The sequence below is a fragment of the Larimichthys crocea genome, chromosome X, assembly GCF_000972845.2.
Source record: "Larimichthys crocea isolate SSNF chromosome X, L_crocea_2.0, whole genome shotgun sequence".
NCBI lineage: Eukaryota > Metazoa > Chordata > Actinopteri > Sciaenidae > Larimichthys > Larimichthys crocea.
In genome coordinates, this window is record NC_040020.1 from 10,126,639 (window position 1) to 10,152,607 (window position 25,969).

A 25,969-nucleotide genomic window follows, 5' to 3' on the forward strand; every position below is an offset into this window, starting at 1 on the left:
ACATAACATGGCGAGACGTCTTTTAGGAAATACATAAATATTTAATTCAATTATTTTATGGTCTATAGTTGTTTTGGTTTTTACACATTACCTCCACTAGAGGTCAGGAGTGGTCAGCTGTGCACCATGTAAACAATTAGTAACAAATATTTCAGTACATGGATATGTTTATGTTTTTATTAAGAGTAAGATCTGTGTTCTCAACATCTTCAGTTTTTACCGCATAATATAAACACACATTTTTGTTCATTATCTATTTACAAGACAACACAGAGTGCACAATGATGATCGCCTCAGCCGCACCCTGTGGTCAATGTGATCAGTCGAGCTTTGCAGGAAACCCACCGTGAGAAACAGAGCTCAACATGCAGACAGGCCGGAAGTGATGCAAGGTGTCCGTGCACGGCCATGTTAAACATGTTGTTTCATCAGCTCACACTAATTAAGTCTTAAGCCACAAACATACAACAACTACTGGTGTGAAAAACAAAAGGGAATGTTGCAGAGTTTAGAAAAACGGAGAGACAGAAATCTGGGGATTATATAAAACGTCCACCTCAAGTTAAAATTTCACAAAGTGAATATACAGAGAATAATAAGACTACATAAAGAGATGTATATATATATAACAACAACAAATAAAAGTTTTGTCAGCTGGGAAAAACTCCATCAACTCCATTCTCTGTCTACTGGTGTTTCCGTCCTTCTTTAACCCGGTACACAACTCGTGTTAAATACATGTCTTCATCCTGAGAGACAATTTGACATATATTATTTACACATTCATTTCTAATTATTATAGTTGAACTGCTGTTGTTATTTCTGACTGCGATCCATTAAGAGCATGACAAAGATGTGAAACGTGTGCTGATTAAGACAAATTCCTGCTGTTCATTACCTGATTCCATCCGCTGTCGAGGAGTTCAGCTTCCCCGTCTGCAAAATAATAATAATAATACAGACTGCACGCTTTTACAAATATAGAGAGCTTCCCTGTTGAAGTAATTATTTGAACATAATCAAAAGTAAAAACGGGGTAAATAAAGATGAAGAAGGCAAACTGTGAGCGAGCAGTAGGTACCTGTTTTCTGACAGAAGTGACAAACCAAAGTAAAGCAGAGGAAGGAGGAGAGAATAGTGATGGCTGCAGTGAGCGCCATCATCCAGGGCTGTGGGCTGGAATCTGTATCAGACACATAGATGACATTGTTTACTCTTCTTCTCTTTGGTTCTTTGCAGTCAGTAAAACATTTTCAGCATCTCTGCATCACCACTATGATGTTTGAGTTGTGAATAAATAATAATAATAATAATAAAGTGATTTAAAAGAGTTGACTGAGCCAGCGAGCCTGATCTCCTCGGGCCATTCCAGAGTCGAGGCGTGATCACCTCGAGTTTTTAGCCTGGACCCTGGAACAACCAGAAGTGACCTGCCCGAGGATCTAAAGCTACGCACCGACTTGTTCTGGGTTATCATATAAACATGTTTCATTGGTGAATTTTATGCAGCAGTAAGTAACTTTTTGTTTAATCTCATATAATCGGCACATTTTCATATAAAGTGACATAACCTTCACATACAGTGTGTGTTGTAGGTGTGCTGTTGTGTGGTAGGCTTCATGATGTACAATATCTCAACACGTGATGATGATTTAGTCAAATTGTTACATTCACACACAGATATTTGAGGCCCAAAGATAATTCAGATCACAATACTCACTGATTTTGATCCTTGTTGTGACGTTGCCATATCTGAACTCAACTCTGTGAGTGATTTTATCCTCATCGTACACTTTGGTCTGTTCAGTTCCACAGTAGTAGAGCCCCTCATCCGAATCAGTGACGTTCATGATCATCAGGTCATAGGAGTTAGAGGAATCGTTAACAACAAAGTGGAAACGAGGGATGGGATTTAGAGTGGAATACTGTTTAAAGTCACGTTGATAATAGTATCTTAGGACAAGAGAAGGTTGGTTCTCATGAGAGCAGTTCCTGTACCACACAATGTGAACTCCACTTGATGTTTTGCAGTCACAGTAGAGAGTAACGTTGTCTCCTGGTCTGGCTGTCACCTCCAACTCTGATCCAGAAATCTGACCATGACTGTAAGAAACAACTCCTGGAATACAAACACAATCATAGAAGCTGTTTGAAATGAGCTCAGTGTTTTCACATTAAAGCAGATGCAGATTCTACTCAACACAACAACAACAACAATGAGAAAATATTATTCTCAAAATTAAACTCAACAATTGTAATTAAATCATTCAAATGTTCTTACCTAAGAGAGCGAGCAGGACAATGTGCAGCACGTCCATGTGTGACGACGGCCGAGTGTTCAAAGACAGCGTAACACGTCTCACAGTATCACGAAGGGCAGGTCTTTTTCTTTAAAGGAAGTCCGGGTGGTGAGTTAAGTGAAACTTTTTGCCTGGTTGTGATATTCTGTGAACTCTTTATAACACCTACGTATGGAGGTGTTATATGGTAACACCTTTCTGCTGATGTGACATCCTGTTAACTCTTTACATACAATATTGCATGTATTTGTGGTATGGTAGCACTTTTTGTAATATCAGATGACTAATGAAGTGGTTAGTATCTAAAGGGCCTGACTGAATTCTTCAGATTCCAGCTGGTGACAGCTAAAAGTTTGCTGGACTTAATAGAGAGGAACCGTGTTCAACAAGTTATCTGTGACATATGTTCATTTATATTTCATCTGCTTCATTTAAGAGGATCAGATATGAAGCTGAGCTTGTTATTTTATATAAACCTAAATGTTTAAAATGTCCAAAAACAACAAAACCACAACTCAGCTTAATAAACTGGGCGTTACACAAAGCAGCTGCTTGATTTTGCAGTTTTACTCTAACCACAGGATGTCGATACAGTAATGAATATTAAAGATAACATGATGTAGTTTGGACTGTTGGACACAGCACGGGGCCAATCATCTCCTGCTCTCCATTTTTGTTTTGGTCTTTACCTCCACTAGAGGTCAGGAGTGGTCAGCTGCTGGAGATGTAAACAATTTGTAACAAATATTTCAGTGCATGCATATGTTTAACTTTTGTGTTTTTTTTATTAAGAGTAAGATCTGTGTTCTGGACATCTTCAGTTTTTACTGATCACCTTTAAACACAGTGCATGGACACCTTGCATCACCTCCGGCCTGTCTGCATGTTGAGCTCTGTTTGTCACGGTGGGTTTCGTGCAAAGCTCGACTGATCACATTAACCACAGGGTGCGGTTGAGGCGATCATCATTGTGCACTCTGTGTTGTCTTGTAAACGGACACGTTATCAAAGCGTGAATAGATAATGAACAAAAATGTGTGTGAAAAGCTCAAAGATGCATCTATAAAGTAAAATAAATCACAATAAATCAGTGTTATCTGATGCCTACTGGGAGATTTGAACATTGTTAGCTATGGGAGAAAATTTCCAATAATAGTCAATAAAGTTTTTTGTTTTTTTCTCTCCTCACACTGAACTGTCCTCATTTTTTATGCAAATGTTACCACAGAGAAAGACGCTCGGTGTCTGACAGGAAATATAAACCAGTCAAATGAGTCAAAAAAATAAAGACCCAACGACCACAGGGGCAAAATTAACCCTGTAAATGTCTGACTGACATCAGACTGTGTCATGTTTTATATTATATTATATAATTCTTACAGTTTCCTATGTTTATATTATGCTGTATACAATCAAAATATAAAATAAACAATATATATTGTTTATAAATAATAATATATGTTCATTATAAGGGGACAGAGGATCGTATAGTAAGAAGGCTAGAATATTATTACATCATTACAGTGATTAGGTGGTGGAATAAGAGTCAATGTTTAATTAATAAATAAACAGCCCAAAGACAAAGAGGAGAACCACATGAGACCGAACACATTTGACTGTTTCCTGCTTTCATTTCAGTTTATTACAATGTGACTTCAATACTTTGAGAACTATTTACATTTATCTAATAATCTCACATACCTAAAATTAGCCCACACCTCACCAGTTAAACAAGAGGAAACTACAGCTGGAAATCTTCAGAAAATATTTCATATATATATACACATAACATCACTCCTGACAATAAAAACACGTGTGTGAAAATGTATATATGTCAGTCAGAAGGAAAAAGACTGCTGCTGTCTGATTATACAGGAAGTCTAAAGACGAACCGGCCACATGAACTGCTTTGTCTGAAGTCACAGGACGAACGTAACAAACAACTTGAACGTTGAACATTCGAATCTTCTTCTCTGTCTACTGGTGTTTCCGTCCTTGTTTAACCCGGTACACAACTCGTGTTAAATACATGTCTTCATCCTAAGAGACAATTTGACATATATTATTTACACATTCATTTCTAATTATTATAGTTGAGCTGCTGTTGTTATTTCTGACTGCGATCCATTAAGAGCATGACAAAGATGTGAAACGTGTGCTGATTAAGACAAATTCCTGCTGTTCATTACCTGATTCCATCCGCTGTCGAGGAGTTCAGCTTCCCCGTCTGCAAAATAATAATAATAATACAGACTGCACGCTTTTACAAATATAGAGAGCTTCCCTGTTGAAGTAATTATTTGAACATAATCAAAAGTAAAAACGGGGTAAATAAAGATGAAGAAGGCAAACTGTGAGCGAGCAGTAGGTACCTGTTTTCTGACAGAAGTGACAAACCAAAGTAAAGCAGAGGAAGGAGGAGAGAATAGTGATGGCTGCAGTGAGCGCCATCATCCAGGGCTGTGGGCTGGAATCTGTATCAGACACATAGATGACATTGTTTACTCTTCTTCTCTTTGGTTCTTTGCAGTCAGTAAAACATTTTCAGCAACTCTGCATCACCACTATGATGTTTGAGTTGTGAATAAATAATAATAATAATACAGTGATTTAAAAGAGTTGACTGAGTCAGCGAGCCTGATCTCCTCGGGCCATTCCAGAGTCGAGGCGTGATCACCTCGAGTTTTTAGCCTGGACCCTGGAACAACCAGAAGTGACCTGCCCGAGGATCTAAAGCTACGCACTGACTTGTTCTGGGTTATCATATAAACATGTTTCAATATCGCAACACGTTATATGATGATGATGATTTAGTCAAATTGTTACATTCACTCACAGATATTTGAGGCCCAAAGATAATTCAGATCACAATACTCACTGATTTTGATCCTTGTTGTGACGTTGCCATATCTGAACTCAACTCTGCGAGTAATTTTATCCTTCCCGTTATCGTACACCTTGGTCTGTTCAGTTCCACAGTAGTAGAGCCCCTCATCCGAATCAGTGACGTTCATGATCATCAGGTTATAGGAGTTAGAGGAATCGTTAAAGACGAAGTGGAAACGAGGAATGGGATTTAGAGGATTTTTAGTTCTAGAGAGACTATAGTATGATAGGACAAGAGAAGGTTGGTTCTCATGAGAGCAGTTCCTGAACCACACGATGTAAACTCCACTTGATGTTTTGCAGTCACAGTAGAGAGTGACGTTGTCTCCTGGTCTGGCTGTCACCTCCAACTCTGATCCAGAAATCTGACCATGACTGTAAGAAACAACTCCTGGAATACAAACACAATCATAAAAGCTGTTTGAAATGAGCTCAGTGTTTTCACATTAAAGCAGATGCAGATTCTACTCAACACAACAACAACAACAATGAGAAAATATGTGAAAATTAGTTTCAAAATTGAAGCCAAGAATTGTAATTAAATCATAAAAATGTTTAATTAATGAATTACCGAAGAGAGCGATCAGAAGAATGTGCAGCACGTCCATGTGTGAAGATGGCCGAGAGTCAAATGACAAAGAAACACGTCTCACTACCGGATGTCATGACATGCGTAGACTTTCCATCAAAGGAAATGTAAAGTGTGATTGGCTGGTTGAATGGAACATTTTCTTCTGTGGTTGTTTTCTATTGGTTTGACGCTCAGTGAGGGTCTAAATATAAAGATAACATAAGATTTCTTCAGATAACACTTCAACTAGAGACTACATCTCTACAGTAGTGCTTTTATTCACTGTACAGTTACACGAATCTGTATTATTACAGACATGACTCTGTTGATGCAGAAAAAAAGGTACGAGATGAAAGCATGTTTGTGTAGAGCAGCTACACGTGTGTTTGTTCTGTTCTTATGATCAAATTTTCTAACAGCCAAACGTCAAGCAAGGTCAACAACTCAAGACAAAGCAGCCGGCCTTTCCCAGCTCCGGTTCTAGCACAACACTGGCTCCGCACTCCCTCTGTGTTCCCCCACGGCACAGGGCTGAAAACCTCCTCTCTTCTCTGTGGTCCAAACACGAACACTGCCCCGCTGCTCTGAGCTCATGGCCTGGCTATCAAACAGAAGCTTTAGTTCGTCCATCAGATAACTAACTCACAGAGAGTTCTGTCAGTGTATGCAATGCATGCTGGTGCAGACGTTATCAGGAGGATATGGCTCATCTGAAGCCCCTCTGCAGCATCGAGGTAGGTGCTGGCTAACACAGAAACCACAACTGTTTCCACCCACTTGTCAACCCGCTGCTGCACGTTTTAATCTATGCGGACAAACTCACACGTGACGAGCACGCATCATATTCAGCCTGTCCACGTGTGATGAAGAAAAAAAATCACGAGGCGTGACTAAACGTAGCATAACAACAGCAAAGGAAAGGAAATATCACACCTCAGAAGCTATAAGTCCGATGAAACCAACTTATCGACCGGAGCCTTTCTTTCTATGTGAAATAGAGCTGTAGTTGACAAGGGTGTGAAATAAGTGATAAGCATTCTTCTGTGAGACCTCAGAGATCAACGGCCTGTTGACCGTCATGGTATAGTGTAGACTCTACAGCAAGTTTCTACTTTGAAAGATAGAACATGGGCTTTAACAACATGGGTTTAATTGCTGTTGCGCAGCACGGAAAGCTAGAAAATCTTTCATTTGCATCATATTGTTTTCAAATCCATGAAATCAGACTTCTCAGAAGAGAAGAGATCCGAATAATGGGGAAGGGAGGAAAGATTTCCTACAAAGAAAAAGCAATGATCATATTCTTTACAGTGTTTCACAGATATTACTGTTTAATTTAATTTAATAATGTTGCAAAACAGAAGACATACGTAACAATATTGCATAATACTTTTTATATTGCATTTGATTGGATGAGAAATGTCGGTGTCCACGCTCAGTCTCTGACAGCACTTCTCTCCTCCGAGGACGTGGAGGTGACAGCATGGTGACAACTTGCAGCACGTGCAGTGCTCTGTCATTTGAAGCGTGGCACAAACATGCTATAAGGATGCAGCCTGTCACTGTGTGCGTGCTTGTGTATGCATACGCAGCTGTTTGTATATGCATGAAGTGTGATTCACTGACTCTCTGGTCACCACATATGCAGCATTTTTTTGTTTTTTAAGAGCAAAGCAAATCTTCAACAAACAAAAGTCGGTTTTGTTTCTGTTGGTCAGTCTGCTGCCACGGTTTGATATTAATTAGATATCAATCACTAAGTGAGAACTTAGTGGCTGTGAACAGGTAAACACACCTGCATTAGACCAGCTACACTGAGCAGCTCAAAGCACAATGGCACCACCTTGTGATGAAAATATACATAGTGCCAGTAGTGCAAGTTTGAATGCATAGAAAGGGGCTGAGACCACAGTTATTCCCAGACAACAAATGCAAGACATAGACTTTTTATTAATAATATTTTCAGCCTTTATTGGATAGGACATCTCAGGGAGACAGAAGACAACTGGCCTCAGACTGGGATCGAAGCCAGGATGCTGTGGTAAGGACTCAGCTCTTCACCAGCATCCGGAGCTAAAAAAAAATATTCTATGTGGTAAATATTTAACATAATAATAACCAAAATTCAACAACTTTAGAAATGCATTTTAACTTGATGTTCAAATCAGGTCAAAACCCTGAACCACTAATCTGCTGCCATAAATTTAATTACTCTATTACTATAATTATTAGTTTTAATGCAACATTCCTGCAGCTATGGTGATGTCAGAGTGAGGAAGATTTTCCTTAAGATCTCCACTAGAGGTCAGGAAAGTGTCACTCAGACCTGAGGGGTGTTTACTCTGAATCATACATCAAGTAGGTCCAACTTGCTGCAGCAGTATACTGGGTTTACAAACTAAACCAGATCACAGTTTAGAGATATAATACTAAGTCCAGCCTGGCTGGTTTCAAGACTTTAAAACACAGACATCAAACATTGATGTCATTGTTACATGTGGCCCTCTCTCTTTCTCTCTCTCTCTCTCTCTGCACAGAGGAGACCCCAGGTGAGACTCATTGTCTCATCAGCATGAGCTTACTTAAAGAGGTGTCTCTCTCTCTCTCTCTCTTCCCTGCAGGTGATCCGGTGTGAAGGTGAGGCTCTGGATGCCAGGAGCCGTTTGGGTTTTGTTATTTTAGCTTTGGTTCGGGGGTTCCTTGGTAGTCCTGTTTTCGGTCTTTTCTTTTCATTTAGGTAGTGGGTTTAGGCAGGCTTAGTTTGGGAGTGGATGCTGGGTGCGACGGCCGTTGGCTGGCTCAGTGTTCTCTCTCTCGTTTTGTTTGTTTTGGCCAGGAACCTCCAACCCTTTAGTTTTGTTGTTTTCTTGGGGAATTATTTCGTTTGTTTTTGAATTAATAAAAATTATTATTGGTTTAATGACAACTTTTGTCTTTATGTTTTCTTTAAATATGTTTCGGGCCTTGAGGTCCGTAACAGTCATCAATTCACAATGGGACTAAACCCTCAAACAACCTCATCAGATCAAAAACACTGTATGTGTATTTAATAGAGCTGTTGATTGATTTAGGTTCAAATCATGACAGCTTAGTGCAAAATATTTGAATTCCATATATTGTGCTATGCATAGCTACGCCCCTCTGCTGGGTGAAACTTGGCTTTCGCTGTAGAGCACGCTGCTTAAAAAACACCTCAAAGGGAAGATAGTGCATAGATCATCTGTGATTATATTCTCTCTGAAGTTGGACATTAACAAAAAAATAAAATAAATCACAACGAAACGGTTCAAAAATAAATAACCACAATATGTAGCAGCATCAGTGTGACCTATCTGAGAGCATGCATGAAACCACACGCTGAATCTCTCAGCAAACAAAGCGTTCGTGTATAAATGGAAACGAGGTCAGAAACCTCTGTTGAACTCAAATAACTCCGATGAACTGTCACTGTGAAGACAAAGCCGCAAGATTCAAACCAATGCTTTGCTTCGCTGCAGCTACGCCACGTTTTAACGGCTCGTTGTCCTCACTGCAAATATATATTTAATATATTTGTATATTTATCTGTCTGTCGAGCACAGCTGTTGTATCATTGGCTCAGAAACTGTGACTGTAATAAAGAACGACAACGTTTTATTTTGACTTGAATACATATTTCCAATAATACACATGCTGACCTCAGGATAAGGCTGATGGTTTTCAATTAAAACACATTTAAAAAATGATGATCTGACATGACTGCAGTAATAGGTGCACAAGGAACACGTCATATATATATATATATATACTGTATAATGTCATAGTCTTCATATTAGAACCTTACTCTTAACTAAAGCTTTAAAAGCCTCTGTCATTTATAGATCTGTTCTTGTTCTATGTCACTTTCAGTTTGGAGAATGTGACACTTTGTGGCGCACACACAGACAAAGGAAAATGGTCATGACAACACACACATCCCTGCACATCTGGCAGCTCTAACTCAGGTGTTCACACACAAACAGATGAGAAAAACCTACCAGGTGTGTGGAAATGTGCCCGCCACAACCTACCTGTCCGCTTCCGGGGAAGAAACAGGGCGAGATCCGGTACGTCATTACATAGGAGGATGACGCCCACTTCTATCAATCATGTGATGTTTTTGTTAACAGCAGCCATTTGTTTGAGTACAATGCAGGTTCTAGAGAAGAGACACGACGGCCTTGCATCATTTTTGTAGAACGTTCGTGGTGGAGAAAATGAGAAAAAGATCTTTATGTTTATGGCAATGTTTGCAGCTTGTCAGGTGTGTTAACTGAACCACCAGATTGCGGTAGTCTGAGGAGTGTTTTGGTTGTTACAAATTACGGTGATGAAGTTTTGACCCTTTGACCTCACATGGCTGAGGTGGCACGTGCAGAAACCAGTGTAGACGTTAGTCAAATATGACATGTGTTGGACACAAAATCAAGTTCTGTTTTAGTGGACAGTCCCTAGAGAAAAGGTTGAAGTCGATTCTGACATCAGAAAATGTTCATGAGTAATTATTTGGTCGTTTTGATTCAGCGTTGGGAGATATTAAGTGATTATCACTTACAAGAAGGGTTGGGGTTAACTGCGGAACATCTTGTAAACCACGGAAGAAAATGTTCTACTTTACGAGCCAATCACAGGCTATACTTCCTTTAATGGAAAATGCTGCATAGTTCATGAGTCTGTGAGACTTTTTTAACTGTCCGAAGTGGACGATAACAGGAAGGATAAAATTACTGACAGGGTTGAGTACAGATATGGCTTTGTCACAACAAGGATCAAAATAAGTGACAGATTGTTTACTACATTGGTAAACTAAACTGGTAAACTACAGTTAGTAAACTACTGTTTACTACAGACTGTTTCTACATTGGTTCAGAATCTCTGTCACACTGAGGTCAAGTAAGTATAAAGGCCGTTACAAGGATGAGCTGGGTATTCAGCAGGAACAAGTTCAAATGCGACTGAGACTTTCTTAGACTGAGCAATGCACATCAAAGAGGACAGAAGCCTTGATACAAGCACTGAGGTGAATGAGCAAGAGAACAAACACCTCAAGGAAGCCTTGAAAGCTTGTGGCCAACACAAACTGTGCTACAAGAAGAGAAACTCTGGACGATCCTGGGAACAAGACTCAACAATCAACTACCTTACTGCGGTATGACTGACCCCATCTTCCATTGACCAGTATGTAGGATTTAGTGGCATCTAGTGGTGTAGTTGCTCATTGTAAAGAGAAAGTATGATGGCCATCAAAAACATGAAAGGCCGTATCCAGAACCAGTGTTTAATTTGTCCGTTCTGGGCCAATGTTGAAACACGGCAGTTCAACAACGACGAATGCATAGTTGTGAAAATTATATTACATTTCATTTTTATCTCATACCTGTTTATGGATGGTTTTCTACTTCTGTTTTCTGCATCAACAGATTCATGTAACTGTACAGTGAATAAAAGCACTACTGTAGAGATGTAGTCTCTAGTTGAAGTGTTATCTGAAGAAATCTTATGTTATCTTTACATCTAGACCCTCACTGAGCGTCACACCCATAGAAAACAACCACAGAAGAAAATGTTCCATTCAACCAGCCAATCACACTTTACATTTCCTTTGATGGAAAGTCTACGCATGTCATGACATCCGGTAGTGAGACGTGTTTCTTTGTCATTTGACTCTCGGCCATCTTCACACATGGACGTGCTGCTCGTTTTTCTGATCGCTCTCTACGGTAATTCATTAATTAAACATTTTTTAATTAATTACATTAATTACAATTGTTGAGTTTAATTTTGAGAATAATATGTTCTCATTGTTGTTGTTGTGTTGAGTAGAATCTGCATCTGCTTTAATGTGAAAACACTGAGCTCATTTCAAACAGCTTTTATGATTGTGTTTGTATTCCAGGAGTTGTTTCTTACAGTCATGGTCAGATTTCTGGATCAGAGTTGGAGGTGACAGCCAGACCAGGAGACAACGTCACTCTCTACTGTGACTGCAAAACATCAAGTGGAGTTTACATCGTGTGGTTCAGGAACTGCTCTCATGAGAACCAACCTTCTCTTATCCTAAGATACTATTATCAACAAATGTCTCCAACAGAATCCACTCTAAATCCCATTCCTCGTTTCCACTTCATCGTTAACGATTCCTCTAACTCCTATGACCTGATGATCATGAACGTCACTGATTCGGATGAGGGGCTCTACTACTGTGGAACTGAACAGACTAAGGTGGACGACAAGGATAAAATTACTCCCAAAGCTGAGTACAGATATGGCAACGTCACAACAAGGATCAAAATCAGTGAGTATTGTGGTCAGAATTATCTTTGGGCCTCAAATATCTGTGAGTGAATGTAACAATTTGACTTAATCATGGATTTAAGTCCAACTGTGAATTCGTTCTTTCACATATCTGTGTTTCTGGGTTCCTGGTTCAACTATTACTCTCAATGTACATATAAACCTGTGTTCGGCAAAAGGAAACAACAAACATGTTTTCATTCGTATGTTCTGTGAGATCAGAGTTTAATGAGACTAATCGACACAACTTTGTTTTTGATCCAGACTCTAGTGAGACTCATCACCATGATCAAGATCCTCCAGGAGACTGTGATATGTGCTGGATGCTGCTGTTCTCTCTGTGTCCATCGTTTGCTGTTCTCTCCTCTCTCCTCTCCTCTCTTGTGGTTTATCGCCTCTGTAACAAAAAAGGTAACTATCACATATCTCACTTTTTAAGCTTCATGTGTTCATGTCAGAAATATCCTTTATAACAAATCCATGAAACTCAAATGAAACCTGCATTTCTGGAAGCGTCATCTTCTGATTTTTTATTTGATCATGATGCTGTTTTTCTCTCTGCAGCCAAAGAAACTCAAGTTGATCAGCGACAGCCTGAAACCAGAGGACTGAATCAGGTGAGTGTGACAGTAGAATATCATGAATCATGTCATTAAATCACTTCATGATCATGACTGTAAACAACAAATGTCAAATCTTAGGATGAAGATGTGTGTTACGCTGCGCTGGAGATCCGTCAGACATCAAACAGACCAAAGAAGAAGAAAACCCAGAGTTCTGACTTCAGCACCTATTCTGCCATCAATACTTCGAGGGCGTCGAGGGCCTGAAGCTAAAGAAAATGAATCGTCTGATGATCGATAATCAATAATCTGTTGGGAAACAAAGAAACCCTGTGTTTTATGCATGTACATTTTCATACATATCAATAACAATGACGTGGAGGATAAGCGACAGAATGGTCTCTGTGTTTTTAAAGGCGGACAGCATGAGGAGTCTTTTTTGTGTCATTTCGTCTGTGACGTTTGCTTCTCTGCAACGAGACACAATGTTTTTCACACAATTTCCTGTTTTCATCTCGAGTTAGCCATCAGCTCCAACCCCCTCACCACAGAGCTTGAGTTCTACGAAAGCCGCAATGGCTGAAGTTTCATGTTCTTACTTTTGTTTTTCTATTTAAAGATGACCTTGCCACGCAGCTTCCAAGAAGCTGCAAAACAATATAGAGGTGACATCCCACCTCAAAGACCTTAGCAGCTCGCAGGAAACCCACAATGACAAACAGCCCCTCACTGAACAACAGAGCATACCGTGCAGGCAGACCGAAGCCTCGGCACAAATCAGCAGCTCTGCAGCCACCACAGCTACTTTTGGACGCCCGTCTCTGACGTCATATCTGTGACCGAGGCAGTGTGAAAGTGGTTTCATACTCAGATGCCAGCGTCGGTGAAGTGACAGATGTGCTATTTCTTTGCATCCTTATCTCTACATATCAAACATGCAGTGGATTTAAAATATTCCATCGGTGCATAAACAACAAGTGTTGACCTAGATATCCGTCAGACCAAAGGAGAAGGAGAACATCACTGGTAGCACGTAGCCCAATGAACCAAACACAAGAAACTGTTTAATGACCAGTGTGATATGTTGTTTTACATCATTATTCAGTAGTTTTTTTTTTGTTGTGTATCCAGAGAAGATGTGACTCAGTAAACGAGTACTATTATCTGTCCCTCATTCCCCCCCGGGGAGGCGCACCTCACAGTTTCTTTTTCAGATTGACATAGATGACCTCATTCACTCTCAAAGCAGTGACCCATGTCCTTTAGATGGTGTGAAGTATTGATCTGAGGAGCCGACTCTTGCTCAGCAGTCATTTCGTCTGAACGGCAGATCTGTGCAGTTATCTCTGCATCGGACGTTGTGTGTTACTTTGCTTGTATTTGGGTGTGCGGTCTTGATTGTGAGGGAGTTTTTCTTGCTGGGATAAAGAAGAGTTTCTCTTCGTGTAGCACAGTTTGTGTTGGCCACAAGCTTTCAAGGCTTCCTTGAGGTGTTTGTTCTCTTGCTCATTCACCTCAGCGCTTGTATGAAGGCTTCTGTCCTCTTTGATGTGCATTGCTCAGTCTAAGAAACTCTATTGTCTATGAAGCCTTTGCATTTGAACTTGTTCCTGCTGACTACCGAGCTCATGTTTGTAAAGGCTTTCACCTCTCAGGTTTATACTTACTTGACCTATGCGTCACAGAGACTCCTTCATTATTATGTTTCCTTGCCAGAAGCATTTGGTACTTGGACTGGACAAATCGGTGGATGGATCCTTTTACATTTTTAGTTCTGTGCTTGGACATTGCATTGGGCTGCAGTCGTGGCCTACACCGGACTGAGAACGCTACACTAAAGAGCGGAGTAGTGGTGTGTAGCGAATACTGAAACCATGCACCGACACCTTCAACAGGCCAGCTTCATTCCGCCTGCATGAGGGGCTGTGTTTGTCTTTTATGTGGGTTTCCTGTTGGCCTGATCACATGGCTTACACAATGTTATTCATGTACATTGCATTGAAAAAAAAAACTGTGCACAATCTGGCTTTTGTGCAGCATAACACAAATCTTCATCCTAATCATTTGACATATGCGTTGACGTATATTATGCTGGATCATAAACATGTATTGATGCAAAACTAAAATGCATGATTAAACACTTGTGTAATGTGTTTGACCTGTGCTGTGTTTATGTGTGAAACTGCAAAAGTGTGAAGACGACAACCAACAGACTTTTCTCACGGTCAACACTTTGTTGATGAAAAACTGCACTGTGTACTGTATCACTAACGATGACTCAGTCATGTTCAGGTTTGCCAGTGAGATATGTCATTTAGACAGTGTATACAATAGCAGGGCCCCACCCCTGGACTATCAAATGTCTGTCATGACAGAGGTCTACACATATGAAGAATGATGCAACTTCCTGCTCTTAAATGACCTTATTCTCTCTCTTGTTTGGTCTCTGGTGTCAGGTTCCTTAAGCTGCAGACATGAATATATATTCATCATAATATAACACCCAACATATCACAATACAATATAAAATATTTAATCAGTCTTAATGTAACACCTGAAACATTTTCCATAAAAGTTTGGACAGGATTAAAAAAACAAAACACCTGTTTGGATCATTCAACAGGCAAACATGGCGCATCATCAAATAACTGTAATAATCAATCATTAAAAGAAAATCTCTGCACGTAAGAGGCAAGGCTCAAAAACCAACATCGAATGGCCGTGACCTTTGACCCTCAGGCAGTGCTGCACTAGAAACACACATGATTGTATAAAGGATATTTCTTCATGGGCTCAGGAACACACAAATATTGGTCTAACACCTAAAATGTGTTGTTACAGAGACGCAGACGTATTTGATGTATTTGATGCTTATACATTTTCATACATATCACTAACAATGATGGACAGAATGGTCTCTATGCATCCCTACAGATTATTCATTACCAGTCACCATCAGACGATTCATTTTCTTTAGTTTCAGGCCCTCGACGCCCTCGAAGTATTGATGGCAGAATAGGTGCTGAAGTCAGAACTCTGGGTTTTCTTCTTCTTTGGTCTGTTTGATGTCTGACGGATCTCCAGCGCAGCGTAACACACATCTTCATCCTAAGATTTGACATTTGTTGTTTACAGTCATGATCATGAAGTGATTCAATGACATGATTCATGATATTCTACTGTCACACTCACCTGATTCAGTCCTCTGGTTTCAGGCTGTCGCCGATCAACTTGAGTTTCTTTAGCTGCAGAGAGAAAAACAGCATCATGACACGCCACCGCAAAGGATATTTCTGACATTAACACATGAAGCTTAAAAAGTGAGATATGTGATAGTTACCTTTTTTGTTACAGAGGCGATAAACCACAAGAGAGGAGAGGAGAGAGGAGAGAACAGCAAACGATGGACACAGAGAGAACAGCAGCATCCGGCACAAACCACAGTCTCGTGGAGGATCTTGATCACTGGTTTCTAGAACAAGAACAAAGATGTGTTGATGGACTTTTTTCAACTGGTCTTTAAAGAAATATCCGTTCTCATTACTTATGATCAAAAACTAGACAACAACTTCATCAAACATCAAACATGGTCATTAACGCAAGACATTTTAACTGTTTTAACTATTGTAGCCCACGTTCTCTTTTCTCTTCCTCCGTAAACGTCTTCTTCAGTCTCATCCCTTCTGTCATTATGTCCATAGAAGCTGCGGGGTTTACACACATATGTCCTGAGAATAGTTTTAAATCTTGGATTGTTATGGGGAAATTAGATTCTTCTACCTCATATGCTGAGCAGCTGTACGCTTATGTTTCATCATCATATCATTATGGTAACTGAGGTCAGAGGACAGGGCTGTCTCAATCCTTAGACACGATAGGTACACAATGTAAAAGCCTCTATAGAGTCAGATTACAATGCCAAATCACTAATAATAAACATATTTAGTTGTTCGTAGACTACTCACCATCTAGGGATACAAGTTGAGGCATTAGCCTGAGGGTATATAGAAGAACCGGAGAGGACAACTTACATTCTCCCTGACAAAACTTCAATAAACTTTTCAACACAAGACATCCTGAACTCCTGTGAACTCTGTTTCTACTGCCGAACTGACCAATGATTCATACGGTTGTCAGTCGTCAGCAGTTTACTTTAACGTCTATCAGGAAACTCTGAGTTGAGACGGAGAACATCAGAGGGAAAACAAGAAATCTATATATCACACATATTTCATATATAGCACAGCACCACGTTCACACATAAATGTTTCAGGCCCAAAGAAAAATCACAATACTCACTGATTATGATCCTTGTTGTGATGTTGCCATATCTGTATTCACCTCTGCGACCAATGGATTTTCCACAGTAGTAGAGACCTTCATCCAAATCAGTGACGTTCATGATCATCAGGTCATACGAGGAATCATTTCTCACAAAGTAGAAACGAGGAATGGGATTTATATGATCAGACATTAGTTTTGATGTAAACTCGTATGATAGGACAAGAGAAGGTTGGTTCTCATGAGAGCAGTTCCTGTACCACACGATGTAAACTCCACTTGATTTTTTGCAGTCACAGTAGAGAGTGACGTTGTCTCCTGGTCTGGCTGTCACCTCCAACTCTGATCCAGAAATCTGACCATGACTGTAAGAAACAACTCCTGGAATACAAACACAATCATAAAAGCTGTTTGAAATGAGCTCAGTGTTTTCACATTAAAGCAGATGCAGATTCTACTCAACACAACAACAACAATGAGAACATATGTGAGAATTTGTTTCAAAATTGAACCCAAGAATTGTAATTAAATCATCAAAAATGTTTAATTAATGAATTACCGAAGAGAGCGATCAGAAGAATGTGCAGCACGTCCATGTGTGAAGATGGCCGAGACTCAAATGACAAAGAAACACGTCTCACTACCGGATGTCATGACGTGCGTAGACTTTCCATCAAAGGAAATGTAAAGTGTGATTGGCTGGTTGAATGGAACATTTTCTTCTGTGGTTGTTTTCTATTGGTTTGACGCTCAGTGAGGGTCTAAATATAAAGATAACATAAGATTTCTTCAGATAACACTTCAACTAGAGACTACATCTCTACAGTAGTGCTTTTATTCACTGTACAGTTACATGAATCTGTATTATTACAGACTTGACTTTAAAAAAGTACGTTTCTTATTATATAGAATAGTTCATACACATCTACAGCGAGTCGCTATTTTAAAGATAGAAAAGGAGTGGACTAGCATCTGTCCTAGACAGTGAAATGACAAAGAGTTTCCTTAATAGAGGGAGCAAAGAAGTATTGTCTGCAAAAAAAAATGGACTATTTAGTGGACAGCCTTTAACTTAAAAAGGTCCAGTGTGTATGAAATATAATATAATTTGCTGGTGCTGGACGCGGCCTTTTGTGATTTTCACAGTCATCGTGCTTTCTCCTTACTGGAGAAAGATAGTGGATTGTTGAGTTGAGTTAACAGGTTGCAAAAAACCAACATAAATTGGAAACAAAGTGCTACACAGAGACCACGCTGGTGTTTGTTTGGGAACGAGACTCAACATCAACTATCTTTGTCCAGTATGATCGACCCCACCTTTAATGTCAGTCTGAAGATCTCACAGTGGCTGTAAAATGATACAGGTTTCACTGTATTTAAGAAATGTGTTGAAACCTTGATGAACCCTTCATAACACAAGTCCTACAAAGTCTACTTACCAGTGTATGATGGTGGTTTGTGTCTGTACCCTCCTCAGCTCTTCTCTTCGTCCCCGAGAACTGAAAGTCCTCTTCAGCAGGGCCTTTAGCCCAGGGGTCACCCATGATTTGTTGTTGGAGTAACACTGTCTCTTCCTGGTAGGCACAGTGTTCTCTGTACAGAAGTTAATGTAGTCTGTCAAACTGTCAGTGTCCTCATCATGTGGCCTGTAGAGCACTTCCCGGTTAGTCTCCTGCTTTGACCTCCAACACTGATCCAGAGATCCAATCTTGATGGTGGGGAGGTTTTTCCTTTGTGTGGTGCTGAGATTGTTAAAGATCCTCCAGAGTTGTATCAAGGCTTCTGTCTTTCTTGATGTGCATTGCTCAGTCCGAGAAAGTCTTCGCATTTGAACTTGTTCCTGCTGACTACCGAGCTCATCCTGAACCAATGCAGAAACAGTCTGTAGAGAGACATAGGTAGGTGGTCAGCATATTGAATGAGTATTTGGTACTCTAATGGACAAACTGATAGATGAATGCTTTTCAGTTTTAACTTCTCAACTTTGTTGACAAAATGATTGGACTTGTGTTATGCAGTGGTACCAATAGTGAAGGAGTGGTGTTTAGTACAAAGTGAAACTATGCAATAACACCTTCAACAGGCCAGTGATCGTCAGCTTCAGTCCGCCTGCATGAGGGGCTGCTTTGTCTTTTATGTGGGTTTCCTGTTGGCCTGATCACATGGCTGACACGATGTTGAGCTTAGTGGGAAAAAAACTGTGCAACAATTTGGCTTTTGTGTAGCATAACACAAATCTTCATCCTAATATCTGACATATATGTTGACATATATTATGCTGGATCATAAACATGTATTGATGCAAAGCTATGACTGAATAAAATGCATGATTAAACATAATCGTAATGTGTTTGACCTGTGCTGTGTTTATGTGCGCAACTGCAGTTTCACACTTAGCAAGCGGAAAGACGGCAACCAAGAGACATTTCTCACAGTCAGCACTGTCAATGAGACGGCATGCACACTACCAAGGTCCCAACTACAGACCATCAAACGCAGCGAACCAATTATAAGTACTAATAGTTATACATTTTGTCTGATAATTCAAAATGTCTGCCATGACAAAGGTCTATATATATATATAAAGAATGATGCAACCTCCTGTAAATGACCTTACACTCTCTTGTTTGGCCTCTGGCTTTTTTCTGACTAGTTTTAGGTGTCTTGAGCCACTATTCTCTCAAACATGGGCATCTCTGGTTCAGCTCTTTCTCGGTTTGAATCCTAACTGACTATCCTGGATTGGACAGCTGTCCACTTCTCATCACCTCACTACAGGGGTGCCCCAGGGTTCGGTGCTGGGGCCCCTTATATTTGCTATCTACACCACCTCCCTAGGTCCAAATATCTGCTCACAAGGCTTTTGCTATCACTGCTATGCAGATGACACTCAGCTCTATTTGTAATTTCCTCCTAAGGAGCCCATGGTCTCTGCACGGGTCTCGAAAGCTGCTTGGATATCTCCACAGGGATGAAGGCACATCACCTCCAGTTGAATCGCTCAAAACACCATGACATCAACATCAAAATTGACTCCCAATGTCTTGCCCCCACCAGGGTGGCGAAAAACTTAGGGGTTATGATTGATGACCAACTAACCTTCTCCAGTCATGTCGCCCCAGTTGCCCGGTCATGCCACTTTGCAATTTATCAGAAAAATCAACCGAGCTCAACATGCTACTCAACTCCTGACACAAGCTGTGGTCATCTCAAGACTAGATTACTGTAATGCCCTCCTGACGGGCCTCCCAGTCTGCGCAGTGAAACCCCTTCAGATGATCCAGAACGCAGCTACAACCAACCAAGGTCGCATGTTACCTCACTGCTCATTGCACTAACGCTGCTCGAACTCTTTCTTATCACACTGTACCTTGATTGTTTCCCTTCTCTTAAAGTTGCTTTGGATAAAAGCGTCAGCTAAATGAATAATTGTGAGTCTAAATTAAGCTCAAACTGTTTTTTTTGTATATATACACTTATTCTGAAGTCAGTACCTGAATCATGTTCCATAAAATTTGGCACAGGACGAACAAAAGACTGTGAAAGTTGTTGAATGCTCAAAAAAACAACAACACAGAGAATCCAGAAGTCTATTTATGTAAGAGGCAAAGCCCAAAGCCAACACTGAACGTCCGTGATCGTCGACTCCTCAGGCAGCACTGCACTAAAAACTGACATGACTGTATAACGGATATTACTACATGGACTCAGGAACACTTCAAAACTCAAATATTAGTCTAACATTGATCGTGTGTTGTTACAGAGACGCAGACATCACAACCAAATCTTCTTTTTAGTTATTTTTTTATTACTTCTATGGCAAGGAAATAAGATACAAGAGATATAGAGTTTAAATACAACACACATAGGAATGACTGTACACTGTGGTGACTGACACTAACAGTGATGATAGGACAGTGAACAAACAGTAAAAAGCAGTGGAAGTGGAATCAACAACTGTATGTAGGAGAGGTGACAACATGCTTTCAGCTCGAAAAACCAACCAAACAAAGACACCCTGTATTTGATGCTTATACATTTTCATACATATCACTAACAATGATGGACAGAATGGTCTCTATGCATCCCTGCAGATTATTCATTACCAGTCATCATCAGACGATTCATTTTCTTTAGTTTCAGGCCCTCGACGCCCTCGAAGTATTGATGGCAGAATAGGTGCTGAAGTCAGAACTCTGGGTTTTCTTCTTCTTTGGTCTGTTTGATGTCTGACGGATCTCCAGCGCAGCGTAACACACATCTTCATCCTAAGATTTGACATTTGTTGTTTACAGTCATGATCATGAAGTGATTTAATGACATGATTCATGATATTCTACTGTCACACTCACCTGATTCAGTCCTCTGGTTTCAGGCTGTCGCTGATCAACTTGAGTTTCTTTAGCTGCAGAGAGAAAAACAGCAGCATGATCAAATAATAAATTAGAAGATGATGCTTCCAGAAATGCAGGTTTCATTCGAGTTTTACCGATTTTTTTATAAAGGATATTTCTGACATTAACTTGCTTAAAAAGTGAGATATGTGATAGTTACCTTTTTTGTTACAGAGGCGATAAACCACAAGAGAGGACAGGAGAGAGGAGAGAACAGCAAACGATGGACACAGAGAGAACAGCAGCATCCAGCACATATCACAGTCTCCTGGAGGATCTTGATCACGGTGATGAGTCTCACTAGAGTCTGGATCAAAAACAAAGTTGTGTTGATGGACTTCTCATTTTTGATACCACTTCAGAATTGTCTTTAAATAAATATCCATTCCTATTTGTACGTCTCTGGTTTGTTAGATTTTCATTTAATTCCAGCAATTTTAGAGTCAAATACCATCCATCCACTCATTATCTGTAACCGCTCATCCTCATCAGGGTCACAGTGAGGCTGGAGCCTATCCCAGCTGACTTTGGGCGAGAGGCAGGGTATAGCCTGGACAAGTCTCCAGGTCATCACATAGCACATAGAGGCAAAAAACCATTCACACCTTCGGGCAATTTAGAATCATCAATTAACCTTTTAAGTGCGTGTCTTTAGACTGTGAAAGGAAGCCAGAGTACAGTGATTACATTATTTAAAAGTAGCGGCTCCTAAACAACATTAAGTTCAACAGCACAAGACTTATCAGCCTTACTAGTCCAACAGCAGTCAGTCCATCTCTGCGTCTGTCTTTCAGCCTTTTACTTCACCAAGCTTTCACTAAAAGTCAGTCCCAGACTTACTCTTGTTAACTTTACTCGTGTCTTACTACCTAGATAGACCTTATATAGACCTGTAAACCTCCACCTCTTGGAGGTTTAAAACGCCCGTGGTACAAACACAAACACTTTACCCGGTGCTCTAAGATCACAGTCCGGGTGACCCAGCTAGTGTGAGAAAAAAATTCTAATGCAAAGTTGCACAATGTTGCTTTAACTGTATTTGTGCCTGTTCTCTCTTCATGAAATACATTTATGACTCAAGATGAATGAGGTCACAGATTTGACGACATTCACTCACAGATATTTGAGGCCCAAAGATAATTCAGATCACAATACTCACTGATTTTGATCCTTGTTGTGACGTTGCCATATCTGAACTCAGCTTTGCGAAGATTTGTATCCTTATCATGCTGTTTGAGTAGTTCAATTCCACAGTAGTAGAGGCCCTCATCCGAATCAGTGATGTTTGTGATCATCAGGTCATAGGAGTTAGAGGAATTGTTTCTCACAAAGTAGAAACGAGGAATGGGATTTACAGTGGATTCTAGTTTAGATTCACGTGGGCAATAGTATCTTATGTTGAGAGAAGGTTGGTTCTCATGAGAGCAGTTCCTGTACCACACAATGGTTTCTCCACTTGAGGTTTTGCAGCCACAGTAGAGAGTGATGTTGTCTCCTGGTCTGGCTGTCACCTCCAACTCTGATCCAGAAATCTGACCATGACTGTAAGAAACAACTCCTGGAATACAAACACAATCATAAAAGCTGTTTGAAATGAGCTCAGTGTTTTCACATTAAAGCAGATGCAGATTCTACTCAACACAACAACAACAATGAGAAAATATGTGAGAATTAGTTTCAAAATTGAACCCAAGAATTGTAATTAAATCATAAAAATGTTTAATTAATGAATTACCGAAGAGAGCGATCAGAAGAATGTGCAGCACGTCCATGTGTGAAGATGGCCGAGAGTCAAATGACAAAGAAACACGTCTCACTACCGGATGTCATGACATGCGTAGACTTTCCATCAAAGGAAATGTAAAGTGTGATTGGCTGGTTGAATGGAACATTTTCTTCTGTGGTTGTTTTCTATTGGTTTGACGCTCAGTGAGGGTTTAGATGTAAAGATAACATAAGATTTCTTCAGATAACACTTCAACTAGAGACTACATCTCTACAGTAGTGCTTTTATTGACTGTACAGTTACATGAATCTGTATTATTACAGACTTGACTTTAAAAAAGTACGTTTCTTATGATATAGAATAGTTCATACATATCTACAGCGAGTCGCTATTTTAAAGATAGAAAAGGAGTGGACGAGCGGCTGTCCTAGACAGTGAAATGACAAAGAGTTTCCTTACTAGAGGGAGCAAAAAGCATGAAATCAATATTTAGTGGAAAGTCTTGAATTTAAAGGGTCCAGTGTGTATGAAATGTAATATAATTTGCACAACTATGCATTCGTCGTTGTTGAACTGCCGTGTTTCAACATTGACCCAGAACGGACAAATTAAACACTGGTTCTGGATACGGCCTTTCATGTTTTTGATGGCCATCATACTTTCTCTTTACAATGAACAACTACACCACTAGATGCCACTAAATCCTACATACTGGTCAATGAAAGATGGGGTCAGTCATACCGGAGTAAGGTAGTTGATTGTTGAGTCTTGTTCCCAGGATCGTCCAGAGTTTCTCTTCTTGTAGCACAGTTTGTGTTGGCCACAAGCTTTCAAGGCTTCCTTGAGGTGTTTGTTCTCTTGCTCATTCACCTCAGTGCTTGTATCAAGGCTTCTGTCCTCTTTGATGTGCATTGCTCAGTCTAAGAAAGTCTCAGTCGCATTTGAACTTGTTCCTGCTGAATACCCAGCTCATCCTTGTAAAGGCCTTTATACTTACTCGACCTCAGTGTGCCAGAGATTCTGAACCAATGTAGAAACAGTCTGTAGAAACATAGGTAGGTGGTGCTCACACCGTGTGCTTTGTTGCATCAGTAAACACACCCAGCAGTCATGTCCTGACACAACGTGGAGTATCTTTTTACATCATCATCATCATTATTATTGTGTTTCCTTGCAGTCCTGAGTATTTGGTACTCTAATGGACAAACTGATAGATGAATGCTTTTCAGTTTTAACTTCTCAACTTTGTTGACAAAATGATTGGACTTGTGTTATGCAGTGGTACCAATAGTGAAGGAGTGGTGTTTAGTACAAAGTGAAACTATGCAATAACACCTTCAACAGGCCAGTGATCGTCAGCTTCAGTCCGCCTGCATGAGGGGCTGCTTTGTCTTTTATGTGGGTTTCCTGTTGGCCTGATCACATGGCTGACACGATGTTATTGAGCTGACACAACTGTGTTGATTGTCTTGTAACTTCTTAGTGGAAAAAAACTGTGCAACGATTTGGCTTTTGTGCAGCATAACACAACTCTCCATCCTAATATCTGACATATACGTTGACTTATATTATGCTGAATCATAAACATGTATTGATGCATGAGAGGCAAGGCCCAAAGCCAACACTGAACATCCGTGATCGTCGACTCCTCAGGCAGCACTGCACTAAAAACTGACATGACTGTATAACGGATATTACTACGTGGACTCAGGAACACTTCAAAATTCAAATATTAGTCTAACACCGATCGTGTGTTGTTACAGAGACGCAGACATCACAACCAAATCTTCTTTTTAGTTATTTTTTTATTACTTCTATGGCAAGGAAATAAGATACAAGAGATATAGAGTTTAAATACAATACACATAAGAATGACTGTACACTGTGGTGACTGACACTAACAGCGATGATAGGACAGTGAGAAACAGTAAGAAGCAGTGGAAGTGGAATCAACAACTGTATGTAGGAGAAGTGACAACATGCTTTCAGCTAGAAAAACCAACCAAACAAAGACACCCTGTATTTGATGCTTATACATTTTCATACATATCACTAACAATGATGGACAGAATGGTCTCTATACATCCCTACAGATTATTGATTATCGATCATCATCAGACGATTCATTTTCTTTAGTTTCAGGCCCTCGACGCCCTCGAAGTATTGATGGCAGAATAGGTGCTGAAGTCAGAACTCTGGGTTTTCTTCTTCTTTGGTCTGTTTGATGTCTGACGGATCTCCAGCGCAGCGTAACACACATCTTCATCCTAAGATTTGACATTTGTTGTTTACAGTCATGATCATGAAGTGATTTAATGACATGATTCATGATATTCTACTGTCACACTCACCTGATTCAGTCCTCTGGTTTCAGGCTGTCGCTCATCAACTTGAGTTTCTTTAGCTGCAGAGAGAAAAACAGCATCATGATCGAATAAAAAATCAGAAGATGATGCTTCCAGAAATCCAGGTTTCATTCGAGTTTTACCGATTTGTTATAAAGGATATTTCTGACATTAACACATGAAGCTTAAAAAGTGAGATATGTGATAGTTACCTTTTTTATTACAGAGGCGATAAACCACAAGAGAGGAGAGGAGAGAGGAGAGAACAGCAAACGATGGACACAGAGAGAACAGCAGCATCCAGCACATATCACAGTCTCGTGGAGGATCTTGATCACGGTGATGAGTCTCACTAGAGTGCAGTCATGTCATTTTCTGAACTCGTCTGACACGTTCAGTCAAGTTGGACCGCTCCCACGTGGGCGTGGCTTCACGCTCATTCAGAGACACGCCCCCACAGTCCTGGCGCTGAGAATTCATTTTTACCTGTTTTTTGACACCTGATTTCATAAAGTTGTCGATATTTTTAATCTTCAAATTTGGCTGTTTGGTTAATAACACTCTCCTCTTTGGTTGACAAACTCAGAACAC

At 40.1% G+C, this 25,969-nt stretch overlaps 5 protein-coding genes and 1 long non-coding RNA gene across 8 annotated transcripts; 1 reads left to right on the plus strand and 5 right to left on the minus strand.

Annotated features, from left to right (window-relative positions):
• Window positions 1–165: 165 nt before the first annotated feature.
• Window positions 166–2,464, minus strand: LOC113746519 (uncharacterized). 2 transcript variants are annotated; one of them, XM_027282514.1, is made up of 5 exons: window positions 2,282–2,464; window positions 1,721–2,119; window positions 1,082–1,183; window positions 899–962; window positions 166–749 (listed from the first exon to the last, which is right to left on the minus strand). In XM_027282514.1, exons 1-5 carry the CDS (start codon window positions 2,316–2,318, stop codon window positions 731–733), a joined length of 621 nt encoding a protein of 206 aa, XP_027138315.1. In that variant the 5' UTR covers window positions 2,319–2,464; the 3' UTR covers window positions 166–730. The 2 variants fall into 2 exon arrangements, with proteins under 2 accessions (XP_027138315.1, XP_027138314.1); XM_027282513.1 differs by having other exon boundaries at window positions 899–936; window positions 2,282–2,457.
• Window positions 2,465–3,907: 1,443 nt separating this feature from the next.
• Window positions 3,908–5,956, minus strand: LOC113746518 (uncharacterized). 2 transcript variants are annotated; one of them, XM_027282511.1, is made up of 5 exons: window positions 5,758–5,956; window positions 5,179–5,577; window positions 4,673–4,774; window positions 4,490–4,527; window positions 3,908–4,340 (listed from the first exon to the last, which is right to left on the minus strand). In XM_027282511.1, exons 1-5 carry the CDS (start codon window positions 5,792–5,794, stop codon window positions 4,278–4,280), a joined length of 639 nt encoding a protein of 212 aa, XP_027138312.1. In that variant the 5' UTR covers window positions 5,795–5,956; the 3' UTR covers window positions 3,908–4,277. The 2 variants fall into 2 exon arrangements, with proteins under 2 accessions (XP_027138312.1, XP_027138313.1); XM_027282512.1 differs by having other exon boundaries at window positions 4,490–4,553.
• A 5,396-nt stretch (window positions 5,957–11,352) lies between these two features.
• LOC109137881 (uncharacterized) lies at window positions 11,353–13,395 on the plus strand. The gene is made up of 5 exons (XM_027282428.1): window positions 11,353–11,495; window positions 11,672–12,070; window positions 12,334–12,480; window positions 12,634–12,686; window positions 12,771–13,395. The coding sequence occupies exons 1-5, from the start codon at window positions 11,459–11,461 to the stop codon at window positions 12,897–12,899; spliced, it is 765 nt and encodes a 254-aa protein (XP_027138229.1). The 5' UTR covers window positions 11,353–11,458; the 3' UTR covers window positions 12,900–13,395.
• A 2,100-nt stretch (window positions 13,396–15,495) lies between these two features.
• Window positions 15,496–18,882, minus strand: LOC109137880 (uncharacterized). Its single transcript, XM_019256343.2, has 6 exons — window positions 18,353–18,882; window positions 17,473–17,674; window positions 16,932–17,294; window positions 15,973–16,104; window positions 15,825–15,877; window positions 15,496–15,740 (listed from the first exon to the last, which is right to left on the minus strand). Exons 2-6 carry the CDS (start codon window positions 17,507–17,509, stop codon window positions 15,612–15,614), a joined length of 714 nt encoding a protein of 237 aa, XP_019111888.2. The 5' UTR covers window positions 17,510–17,674; window positions 18,353–18,882; the 3' UTR covers window positions 15,496–15,611.
• Window positions 18,883–20,851: 1,969 nt separating this feature from the next.
• On the minus strand, window positions 20,852–23,230 carry LOC113744024 (uncharacterized). Its single transcript, XM_027282427.1, has 5 exons — window positions 23,043–23,230; window positions 22,467–22,865; window positions 21,468–21,614; window positions 21,266–21,318; window positions 20,852–21,181 (listed from the first exon to the last, which is right to left on the minus strand). Exons 1-5 carry the CDS (start codon window positions 23,077–23,079, stop codon window positions 21,053–21,055), a joined length of 765 nt encoding a protein of 254 aa, XP_027138228.1. The 5' UTR covers window positions 23,080–23,230; the 3' UTR covers window positions 20,852–21,052.
• Window positions 23,231–24,831: 1,601 nt separating this feature from the next.
• On the minus strand, window positions 24,832–25,731 carry LOC109137883 (uncharacterized). The gene is made up of 3 exons (XR_003462927.1): window positions 25,591–25,731; window positions 25,385–25,437; window positions 24,832–25,300 (listed from the first exon to the last, which is right to left on the minus strand). It is a non-coding gene; the product is annotated as an uncharacterized LOC109137883 (long non-coding RNA).
• Window positions 25,732–25,969: the final 238 nt, after the last annotated feature.